The 13,210-nt window shown below is 33.1% G+C and overlaps 1 protein-coding gene across 1 annotated transcript in view; it reads left to right on the top strand.

Annotated features, from left to right (window-relative positions):
- LOC114340474 (focadhesin) overlaps positions 1-13,210 on the top strand; it is an 86,661-nt gene that overhangs the window by 71,286 nt on the left and 2,165 nt on the right. Inside the window, exons 11-12 of the mRNA XM_028291221.2 lie at positions 5,181-5,374; positions 9,332-9,632. Coding sequence (XP_028147022.2) covers positions 5,181-5,374; positions 9,332-9,632 — 495 coding nt within the window. The remainder of the gene's footprint in view (positions 1-5,180; positions 5,375-9,331; positions 9,633-13,210) is intronic.

Below are 13,210 nucleotides of genomic sequence, written 5' to 3'. Positions count from 1 at the left end.
ATGATGCGGAAGGTAATAGAATAATATAACAAATGGGGTCTCGAAGTCAACATAAGAAAACTGAATCCATCTGTATTGGAGGGACAATGCAGCCCATTACATTAGACGATGGGGTAGAAATTAAACACTGTGATGAATACGAGCACCTGGACATGAAGATACCTCAAGATGGAACAGTCGATGCTGCTATAAAAAACAGAAACGTACAAGGTAGAAAAGCCATATCCATGATGAACGGCATTCTGTGGGACCAAACAATATCTAAAGCGAACAAACAGCGCATATACAATACCATACTTAAAAGTGTAATCACATATGGCAAATGAAACAAATAATAGAGAAAATGTTACTAAGAACAGAAATGGACTTCTGGAGAAGAGCAGCGGGCAAGTCAAGAAGAGATCGGATAACAAATGAGAGAATATGAGAAATGATGGGAGTCACGCATACAATAATTGATGACATAAAAAAGAAAAGAACTAATATGACACGGCCATGTATAGAAAATGTCAGATGACAGGATTCCTAAACAGATTTTGACGTGGACACTACAAGGGAGAAGGAAAAGAGGAAGACCGAAAAGAATCTGGAGGGAGGGAATTGATAAAAACTAGAGGAAAGAGAAATCCCTCCAGGTCTATGGTTAAACAGAGAAGAATGGTGGTTAGCAGTCGGAAGGCGTCGGATAGTATCATTTTAAACGATTTTTCTGACAGAATAACGTTGCATGTGACCAGGGTTCTTGGACATACTACGGTTGCCCAGATCGACGGTGATGGGGAGACTTCAATTTTTGATTTTACGTCACAAAAATACAGAATCCCATATTTTTAAATGATTTTCGATCATTGAATGTGTGTTATTGTGTATATATGTGTAGTATTTGTGTTATTATTAAATAATAAGACAAATAATACACATTTTATCTTATACCGGGTGGTGAATCGTAAAACGGGCCATAGGAAACTCAATATAAAATTCTAAACTGTTGAATTCCTGCTTCCCTAATTATTTTACTTTTTACTGCTATTTACCCTATGAATTATCAAAAGTTATGAGAGAATATTTGTAGAGAATTGAAATCTGTATTAAAATCAAAAGTTAAAATTGTTCTACGATTTAAACGCATTCCAAAATTTTGAAAAATATAATAATACATTTGCCACAGTAGGTATACCTATGTGTAAAAGTTAGGCCACACGTTACTATTTAACTGACAGTGCTCACACCATTGACTGAATAAAAGATCTTTATTATTAATACTTTCTCCGCAACTGAGGGTATCTTATCAACTGTATTGCTTTTAATGATAAAATAAAAATATTGACAGTTCAAAAATGTAAAAATAATAACTTCATTGTGACATTGCACTGTGTGTGGCCTAATGTTGGGCTGAAAAACGTATTTTTACGCATTTTTACTAAATTTTGGAATATGTTTAATTCGTAGAACAATTTTAACAGTTGTTTTCAATACAGATTTCAATCCTCTACAAATAGTTTCTAATGTCTTTTGATGTAAAATAATTAGGCAAGCAGGAATTCAACAGTTTAGAATTTTACATTGAGTTTCCTATGGCCCGTTTTCCAATTCACCACCCGGTAATATCCTAGTTTACTTTATATTTTTGTATTTGTAATTTTGGTGTTGTTTCCCGTAAAAACTTATTTTGAATTATTCATGAAAGTTGTACATCGTTCCTATTGTAGGAGTTTAAATAAGAATATATATTTATAAGGTAGGTTAAAACGTTAAAATTTCAGTATGTATTAACGTAATAATAATGTTGATGCTATTTCAGAATGCCAGGTACAGGCTGTAGTGTGGCCAAATTTATTAGGTACCTATTATTTAAATTCTTACAATAAATTATACAAGTAATTCTAATTCACATAATCCTAGCTGACCTCTAAGGATAGTATGTATTCAATATTTAATTCAGTATTAATGGAAATTCATCGACAAATTTTCAGTGTAGAATGGAGAAAAAAGTCCTAGATTTCCGTAAATATTGCATGGATAAATATCAACAGTCTTCCATAATTAGGTATTATAATTCACTAAAGATCTTTATTTCTTAACTATCTTGACTATTTTCCATACATCAAAGACATAATATAAATACCGATTAAGGGGAAGGAGCAAAATGCAAAATTTTGACGCACGTCAAAATTCTCATTAGTTTTTTAAATGTATTCATTTTTTTTTTTCGAATCCTGAGAAAACTAGTAAATATTTTTGAAAAATTTAAACGCAGAGTGAAAGACTACATTATTACTGAGGGCCGAAAGTCCCTGAAAAGTTCTATAATGTTTATTTTAATAAGTTACAGGGCTGAAAATAAAAGAGAAGTGTGATTTTTAATTGCAAATAAAAGAAAATTTCATTCAAAAGAAACTTTTTATTTACTCCAAGAGACTTTCGGCCCTCGGTAATAACGTAATCTTTCATTCTGCGTTAAAAATTTTCTAAAATACTTATTAGTTTTCTCAGGATTCGAAACAAAACATATTATGATTCAAATTACAGTACACTCGTGACGTAATCGCACCCTTAATGTTCATTGGTTAGTCGATCTGGGCAACCGTAGTAATGTCTAAGAACCGTGGCATGTGACGACGTTTAGCCGGATTCCAGTGCTTTCGACTATCTGAAGTGCTGCCAACCCAAAAATTTTCAAACAAGAAATACAGCACGTGGTAGATAATGTCGTTTGCAGCGTTGTTCTACAAAAATCTCAACTAAAGGTCGCTTGCAACCACGGTTCTTAGACATTTACTACGGTTGCCCAGATCGACTAACCAATGAACATTAAGGGTGCGATTACGTCACGAGTATACTGTAATTTGAATCGTAATATGATTAATCGGTATTTTTATGTCTGTAATGTATGGAAAATAGTCCAGATAGTTAAGAAATAAAGATGTTTAGTGGATTATAATACCTAATAGTATGATAGAATTGATTCAAAAAATGACATAACCCAGACATCCAAAGTGAAAGTTATCCTCCAACACCAAATTGTTCTATATGGTCCATATAATGTTCAGAAAAAAGTCACACCTTCTTGAGCGTCGGGTTTGGGGGAGAGAGGGTGGAGAAGTCGGTAAATTCGTAGTTTTTTACGTTTTTCGTCAATATTTCTAAAACTATGAGGTTTAGCATGAACAACCTTCTATACAAAAATGTTCTACATTAAATTTGAAATAAAAAAGGCCTGACACATAATCCTTCTAAAATGAACGGTTCCAAAGTTACGGAGGTAGTATAGTATAATTATCCAAAAAAAGGCCTAACCCAGACATCCAAAGTAAAAGATTTCCTCCAACACCAAATTGTTCTATATGGTCCACATATTGTTCAGTAAAAAGTTACACCATTTTGAGCGTCCGGTTTGGGGGGGAGATGGGGGAGAAGTTGGTAAATTAGTAGTTTCTTTACGTTTTTCGTCAATATTTATAAAACTATGTTTAAACGTAAACAATGTTCTATACAAAAACGTTCTACATAAAATTTAAAACAAAAATGGTCCTATCCATAATTGTTATAAAATCAACAGTTCCAGAGTTACGGGAGTGAAATGTGGAGGTTTTCGATACTTTTTATATTTTTTGGGCAATTGATGATGATTTTGGTTGGTGAGTTTGATGTTTCTTCAAGGGCTTATCACTAACATACCATCGGCCACTGAAATAGCAAATCCTGTTAAAGAAAATTTCTTTCAATCAGTAAAAATATTTTGCCCAAAAAATATAAAAAGTATCGAAAACCTCCACTTTTCACCCTCCGTAACTCTGGAATAGTTGATTTTATAACAATTATGGATAGGATCTTTTTTGTTTTAAATTTGATGTAGAACATTTTTGTATAGAACATTGTTTACGCAAAAGCATATTTTTAGAAATATTGACGAAAAACATAAAAAAACTACTAATTTACCAACTTCTCCCCAATCTCCCGCCCAAACCGGACGCTCAAAATGGTATAACTTTTTACTGAACAATATCTGGACCATATAGAACAATTTGGTGTTGGAGGAAAACTTTTACTTTTAATGTTTGGGTTAGGCCTTTTTTGGACCAATTATACTATACTACCTCCGTAACTTTGGAACCGTTCATTTTAGAAGGATTATGCATAGGGCCTTTTTTGTTTCAAATTGAATGTAGAACATTTTTGTATAGAAGGTTGCTCATGCTAATCCGCATGGTTTTAGAAATATTGACGAAAAACTTAAAAAACTACGAATTTACCGATTTCTCCCCCCTCTCCCCCCAAACCCGACGCTCAAAATGGTGTGACTTTTTTTTGAACATTATGTGGACCATATAGAACAATTTGGTGTTGAAGGATAACTTTCACTTTGAATGTCTGGGTTTGGATCTAGTTATACCATACTATAATTATGGAAAACTGTTGATATTTATCCAATGGTTAATGCAATATTTACGGAAATCTAGGACTTCAATCCCCATTCTACACTGAAAATTTGTCGCTGAATTTCCATTAATACTGGATTAACACTGCATACATACCATCCTTAGAGGTCAGCTAGAATTATGTGAATTAGAATTACTTGTATAATTTATTGTAAGAATTTAAATTAATAGGTAATAAATTTTGCCACACTACATCCAATACCTAGCATTCTAAAATGTCATCAACATTATTATTACGTTAATACATAATGAAATTTTAACGTTTTAACCTACCTTATAAATATATATTGTTGTTTAAACTCCTACAATGGGTATGATGTACAATTACATATAATAAATAACTTCATGAATAAATTCAAAATAAGTTTTTAGGGAAACAACACCAAAATTACAAATACAAAAATATAAAGTAAACTAGGGTATATAAGATAAATAATAATAGACATACATACACAATAATACACATTCAATGATCGAAAATGATTTAAAAATATGGGATTGTGTATACTTGTGACGTAAAGTCAAAAATTTAAGTCTCCCCACCACCGTCGGACAAGACAACCGTAGTAAATGTCTAATAACCGTGGCTTGCAACTTGCAACTTCGTTTGGCAGAGCTATTCAATTACTAGTTGGCTCTATGTAAGTCGGGCTATTTATTTCGATCAATAATGATTTTGTAAAAGTTAACCTTGTCTTATATTAATTTTCATATTACTAACTTAATAACTTTTGTTTTTAGTTATTCGATCTTTTGTGTCAAGTTATCGTTGTTTCACCATCAAACTTACTGGAGGTTGCAAAGTTTGATATAGTTGATAATGAGGAGGGTTTTAGAAAAACTGTTAAAATTAGGTGCGCTTTAGCAAGAAGTGGCAAATTTGCACCTATGAATTGGTTAAATTTACTTATTGACGTTTGGAGTACTAATTTTAGGTTTGTATTATATATTGTTAGTTTTTTGCTTGTAGGCAGTCGGTTTTATTGTCTTTGTAGTAGAAAGTAAAGAGTAAGAAGTTTTCATGAGCTTCAAGTAGAAAGTTCTTTAGTAGCCGTTCTTTGATTATTACTCTGGGCAAATTAGAAAAAAAAACAAGGAAAATTATTTACTAGCAATTTTATTGCTGGAATCGAATCTTATGATTGTATATTATATTAATAATATAGATATGCAAAGTCCGCAGATAATGTGTTATTTTCTTTATAAACAAATTACCGCTCGTGTTTTTTTCAATTATTGCTCTGTAACTCCGAATATTTTAACTTTACACCAAAAACACCCAAATAAAAATTCACCATAATGTAATTCTGCATAGAGATATTTTTTCCGATTTGCTTCGACAAAAATTTTCCCCGGAAAATCCGGGTTTTCCCAACAAAATCTTTTATTTTCAATTAACTAATTACTTATCAATAATTAAATAACTTGGTGACATAAAAGTTCTTTTGGTATATATTATATTTCCAGAGGCCAGTGAAAATTGAACGAATAGTTTAGCAAAAGTTAAATTGTTAATTAACAGACGTACTCGCAATTATCGTATGATAGAAGAAGGTTTTATCTTGAATTTAGGTATTTGACGATTACAAAGTAGTATTTTTTACTTGTGTTTTTGAGCCTTGAAAATCGTCATTTTTCGTTCCTTTTTCAGTTTTAAATTGTTTATAACTCGAAAACGATCAAATTAAGAGAAGAATTACAAAAGATCTTTTTTATTTCGAATGATCCAAACAATCTAAAATAATATCTGCCCGGGCCGAAAAAATTTTAGTAGAATTTATAAAAAAAAAGTCATTTTTTAATTCTTAATAATAATATTATGAAAAGAAAACAATAATTATTGTTAAAATACCTACTAGCAGAAGATATTGGGACCATGCAAGTTCGGAATAGCGACACCTAGTTTCATAGCTCAGCAACATTTTTCGCACTTTTAATTATATTGCCCAATTATATTAGTCCTGGTTACTGGATAATTGTCGGCCATAGCCCAAAAAAATTATGAGAAGAAAAAGTAAGATTTAGGTTATGTTATTAAAAGGTAAACAATTGTATGTAGTAAATAAAACTAATTATTAAAATGCAGTACTGCAAGCAAAATACAATTATTTAAATTTACTTTTATATAATAATTGCTTATATGTATCAATATTGTGGAGCAACATATAATTTTTCTTCTTCAATGACAGTAGGTATGAAATATACGTCAATTTGACAATTTCAATTGACAATATGAATTATTTAAGAAAGTTGCAAGATTTCTCCGCTATTCGCGCACAATCGTTTCTCGTATCCCCTCCAAGTACTTGCACACCGCGAATAGAGGACGAAGACATGTTAGAAATGTCAAGTGCTCCAAGATTAGAAAAACATGCAATATTTAAAAGAAGCCAAGAAGAAGGATACTTAAAAATTTTGATAAACAAAACCATTTATTAGGAGATGATGTAAATGAGACATAAAAACAAGCGTCACTTCACAAACTGCTAAAAATCTCTCAAATAAAAAACTTTCCAAATTACGTACACACGCCACTCTAACCGTTCAGCGTCTGCGACTATGTCTGCTCTCAGAACAGTCGCCAAAAATCGACACTAACGGCTCTAGCGTTACAACCGCTGTAGACGCTCAAAACATCTCCTTAACAAGCTACACAAGCAGTACACCTCTCAGCTACAAAACAATGAGACATCCAATGTTTCTCAAGACATCCAATGTTTGTTCTTTTGGATCTTATGTGGTGTGCATTCTTTTTTCGCTGAATGTATACAGGTTTTTATTCCAATCCATGTTTTATTTATATCTTCTAATATTTGTGGTTTTCCTTGTTTATTGGTTTCATCTGGAACTCTGGTGCATTATTGATTTCACCCAATTTTAAAAAAATGTGAAAACATTGAATTATTTACGTTCGTCCGTAAACACCACTCCTCCGTCGTTATACCAGGTAGAATGACAAATGAGATGTCGATTGAAAGCTTATAATCCAAGGATGGTACTAAAGGTGAGAAATTTGACCTAGGGTTTCTGGTTTTAGAAATGCGACCAGAAGTACTGTTTTCATGTCACCGGAGTAGTACAAGCGATATATTATTTGACGCGCCTTAGCAAGACGAGAACAAATATATACTTACGGTTTCATGACTGTCTTCATGACTGTCTGTCGTCCGTCCGCCAATATAACTCCTCCGTTATTTATACAGATAGAATGACAAATGAGGTGTCGAATGAAAGCTTATAACCCAAGGATGATATTAAAGATGAGAAATTTGATATCGGAGTTCCGGTTTTAGACTTGCAACCAGAAGTAACGTTTTAATGTCACCGAAAAAGTATAAGCGATATATTATTCGAAGCAAGATGAGAGCAAATGTACACTTTTGGTTTTTATATAATTTCTGGTTAAAAAGTTCTAAGCCAGTTTGTTACAATTAGATCGAGAGATGCTGTTGGAGTTATCAGTAAAATGAAAAACTAATTTAATTATGAATATTAATATAATATAGAATACAAAATTCAGTTAATCTCTCTTTTATCTCATCTCAGGAATTTATTAGTGGGTTAGCATAAGGCGGATCCTGGATGATTCTGAGCATTAAAACAATCTATTCGTTACAAATATTAATTGAACATAAAATGAAGCAAAATATAAGAAAAATGTATTGACTATTGAACTATTAAATATAAAATACTGTTAAGACTTAAAGGCCATAACTTATCACATACAATACACCGTTGTTACCTTGCAATATAGAAAATATGAATATAAGATACACCCGGATAAGTAAGATCAAGCAAGAATAAAATATTGTTAACGATTACTACCATGAAGTGTCAAATACGTACTTGGTGTCTATTACCTTTGGAATGAATCTGTACAGTAAATATACCCTGTATTCACTCTGTTAATAGTTAATACCCTCTTATAGCTTTACTCTGGCTTACAACGAACTTACAGGAGAGACGTCTAGTTCATTACGTTGATAGCCCTTAAGTTATATACATAAAGTAGTAGATACACGGTATACGAGATAGTATATATATAAAAATAGAGGTTATATTGTTAATACTGACTTCGTCTTCTTGCTTACGGTCTCGTAGGTGGGTGTTCTAATCGTGGTGACTCTGGTTGCTACTAGGTGCTAGCTACTAACTGGTTACTAGCTGCTGGTACTAGGTGCTAGTAGGTTCTAGGATAACTGTGTCCTCAAGAAGTTAAAAAGTTCTAACCGGAAGTGCCATAATATAGTTGCAGAAATAGTACATGTGACATGTCAATCAACGCGTACTGAAAAGTAGAGCTTGAATCTTTAGTTCCGATTTTAAAGTCATTTCCGTTTAAACAATTATGACCGAAAGTTTAGTAAAAATGACTCAAAATTAGTCAAATCGTATATCAATCGACGCAAAGTTACACGAAGAGTTCAAATATCGACTTCCGCTTCTACTTTAGATCACTTTGGGTGAAAACCTAGGACTTACGAAGTCCAATTACTTTTTTACCTTAGCTGTTTTGCCTGATGTATTTTTGTGTAGTTTGAGCCTGCAGTTCATTTTTAGCAGCTTATTATCCACAGTATGCTTGAGGTATATATAGCTTTTACGTTTATTACTGAGGTTTTCCATCTTTTCCGCGTGATTATGTAGTCGATTTGATTTTCGTGTTCTTCGTTTTTAACATTCTTGGGTGGTGTTTACACCACCTACCATATTTTCTGCTCTTATTGTTCGCTACGACGAACAAGGTAAAAAATAACACACGCCCAAAGTCCCAGAAACGTACCTTTAAAGAGTGTAACTTTATCGATGATACCTAACACAACATGGAAATTTTTATGTTTTTATTAATTTTAGTCATGAAATACGAATTCATTCTATATCCTTTCTTTTAGAGGTTTGTCTTTATGGGAAGAACTGGATTTAGTGTTTAAAACCCACAGTAAAAACACTGATGAATGTGTACCCTGGTTTCTAGAGCTAGTCGGTCAGATTCAAGCAAAGATAGCAGAAAGAAGTGAAGTGGAAAATATTTGTTGTCTATTCGATATACTTATCTATGCCGTTATAAGTTTTTCTGGGTTTTATACATTGATAGAAACGAATCTGGATAAAGAAATCAGAATGAAAGAATTGTTTCCTTCGGCTTTAGCAACCTTGTTGGATAGATATACTTGGGAAGCTTCGTCAGTTCAAGTAAGTACAAAATTTTTTTCCAAGACCAGTTTTCTTATATATTCGGTAATTAGTGCAACAGATACACAGATACAGAAAAATAATCCTTTCTTCCAAAGCCATCCTCATGACATGTTCCATCGTATACAGGGTGTCCCAGAAAATAGTGCGTTCCTTTAAGGTATGGATAGAATACACAATTTAGAACAAAAAAGTCCAGTACCATTTTTTTCTAAAGTTAACTGTTTCCAAAAAAAAAAGATTACATTGTTTTCCATATACCTGTATTTTAATGTTTAGAAATTTAAATAGCCTGACAACATCGTACGCACTACGGAATAATAACAGATAATAAGAACTCGTTTGTGATTTTTTACAAGACATATTTAAAATAATCCAACCTAATAGTACTTATGTATTTACTATTATTTGTTTTTTTTGTTATTTGTTTACTATAATTATTTTTTTTAATGTATTGAAATACTTATTGCATAATGTTAAACGAATTATACATATTTTAACATAAAAACACATATTTTAACTGAACTAGTATTATGTATTTAGTAAGCTTAAATGTGTTGAATGCTGAGGGCTTTAACATAGCTTACATTGGAAATCAAATACACCAGATTAAGTTGTACTTACTTGAAAAAAATTATTATACCCAATAAATGTTCAAAGTAACTCACTTTCACGAACACATACATTCATACGACGAGAAATACCGGCAAAATATTTTGAATGAAATTATAGTATGTCTCTAGTGATCTGCCATAAATAATCAACATAATAACATAATAGGTAATGAACTCACGATTAGAATTGACACTAAACAGGATTCTTCCAAACTATCTGTTTACTAAACTGGGACTGTCTACGATTAAATTTTCGTACCTCACAGAGTTGCCAGATTTTAATTTGCATACCAAAATGTATTTTAATTTTTTGGTCAAAAGGTACCATTTAGAAAAAAATGTTATAAGAGTTTTTGTTTTACATGGTGCCCTCTACCTATACCTTTATAAGGAACGCACTATTTTCCGGGACACCCTGTATATTGACTTGACTAAGTCAGGTGACAGTAAAGAATCCACTCACCAAATCAAAACTGGTGAGAAACTGCAAAAATCTCCTCAATAACCTGGCAAAACATAATAAAGTGTAGTATGGGTGCGAGATGATGATGGGGAACGAACGAGCAGATTTGTTGGCAAACAAGGCTCGAATGAAACCTTTGTAGACCCAGAACTATTATGTGGTATCATTAAAGATGCTGCAAAAAACAAGGTTCAGAAATCATGAAAATAAATGGAATGCCACTCAAGGGCAAATCCAGACTAACAAATTAATCAAGAATACTGAATTAAGCAAGAATTAACCAAGAATATATAAACTCTCGAACAATTTGATGAACCTCAATAAACGAGAGATCATGACGGTCACTGAAACTGTGACTGGACATTACCGTTTAAGAAAACACCTACACAAACTAGGTAAGGTATATGAACCACGGTGCAAAAATGCAAAATGGAAGAAGATACTGCCATACACGTCCTATGCTATTGCAATAAAGGAATTCACTGGTCCACTGCGGATTGAACCAGAAAAGATCCTAAAACCAGGGCCGGATTTACATGTTGAACCCGACTAGGCATTAATATTTCTGGCGCCCCACGCCTTGATCTCCCGCTCCCCCGTGCAGTTTGTGGCTGGTGTACTAAGAGTCATCCTTAATGCTATTTCAACATTTGGGTAGACATCAGTTACATCTTCTTTCCGCAATAGTTTATTCAGTTCAAGGAGGCTTAAATCAGTTTTTATGTCACTTTGCTCCAAATCCAACAAAAAAGATTTAAGATGTAAACATTCTTGAACCACTGACTCTTCAAAATCATTCACGTACACTTTCTATTGTTCTGTAGCCTTCTCGGTAATTGTGAACGATGTCAGCTGCTTCAGTTCTTAAAAAAAAAACAAAGTTTGCAAGTGTTTGTACTTTTCTTCTCGAATCCCTAGCTCAGTGCTGAGAGAATCTACCATAACAAAAAAAATGTTTATGCGAAAATTCTCGGATCCTTTTAAAACTTCAGATTCAGTGTTGCTACATTCATCATGAGGTAAGGTTCTTTTCTTTTTTCTTTGTTGTTCATATTTGTACTAAGTCAAACCAGACTTTTCTTTTGCCAAGGTTTCTAATCGTCAAAAATCCTTTCTAAGCTCTACCAAAAAACCAGCCAACGACTGGTAATATCCTTTTACTTAAAGTTGTAGTTTCATACTGAAGCTTAGTACTGACTTTTTGGAATCGTTCTAAAACGGTACTCCAAAATATGGATAAAAATGCTGTCTCTAGTAATTGAAGATTTAATCTTAGAGCAGATGCATCACTTCACCATGAGGGTTTTTCGTTCCTGTCATTCTCTATTAGCTTCAAAGTTTCTGTAATTGCCGGCCAATTTTCTTTCATCGTTTCTCGCTGACCAACGTGTTTTAGATAGGCTTTGAAGTACCACAGAGCATTTGTGGTTCAAATAAAGCTCCCATTTATGTGTTGAACCTGTGAAAAAATTGTACAGTTCTTGAAGGGGATAAAAAAAAATGAAACAGCAACCACACATAAACTAACGGCCACAGATCCTACCAGATTTAAGGAATAAGCGGCACATGGGACATACTCAGCCTGAGGACATAGTTTTTTATTCTGGTTTAAACACCTGATATGTCCCTGCCATATTACTGGCATTGTCTTATGACTATGAATTAGTAAATAATATGTTCTTACGGTTATATTTAAAAATGGTATGCTAAATCATCGCTCTTATATTTTTTAGACTATTAATGTGTGGTAAACTGTGCTAGCGTGTACTCGGAGCTAGGCAATGCGAACAAACTACGCCCTTTCCGCGCCCTAACAAATTTGGCGCTCTAGGCCAGTGCCTTGTCGGCCTAGTGGTAATCCGGCCCTGCCTAAAACTACTAATAAGGAAACTGTTGGTTTTCTTTGAGGCCACATGATTTATTAAAGGTTAATATTAATATTATGTGCCAGAGATTAACTAGTCTCGCCTGAACTAAGAAGATGAAATAGAAGAAGTCAAGTGACAAAACGCATCCTCATCTATCCCTATATCTGCTGTGAATTGGATTGAGAACTTCTGATCTAGTCGTACTGTTGCTATATTGGACTATCACGAGGTGTCGAAGTGTCATCAGGTGACACTTACGGACCAAAGATTTATCCAGTTTACATAACCGAATGTCTTTTGGTAGTCAACGAAGCATGGTAGTCAACGATACATGTATGCGATCTCAGAATTGTTTCAGGACTAATAGACCCGGGCGGATCTGTGAAAAAACGTCTATTATTGGATGTGCGAGGTGGCATTCAGATTTTTGCATATAAAGTTAGGTGACAGCTTCAATAATAATAATTGACTTATATGCTCCTTCTCAAATATGCCCGGAACATTAATAAAAAAATTAAAATATTTAAAAATTTCTAAAAAAATTTTTTTCTACTTTGTTTGCTTATAACTTTAAAACGATTCATTTTGGAAAAATGTCGTGGGGAAATAAAATAAAGATCATTAAATTTTGTA

Source organism: Diabrotica virgifera, chromosome 8 (genome assembly GCF_917563875.1).
Source record: "Diabrotica virgifera virgifera chromosome 8, PGI_DIABVI_V3a".
In the NCBI taxonomy this organism is placed as follows: domain Eukaryota; kingdom Metazoa; phylum Arthropoda; class Insecta; order Coleoptera; family Chrysomelidae; genus Diabrotica; species Diabrotica virgifera.
Note: the sequence above shows the minus strand (reverse complement) of the source record. Positions and strands in the feature narration are given on the sequence as shown.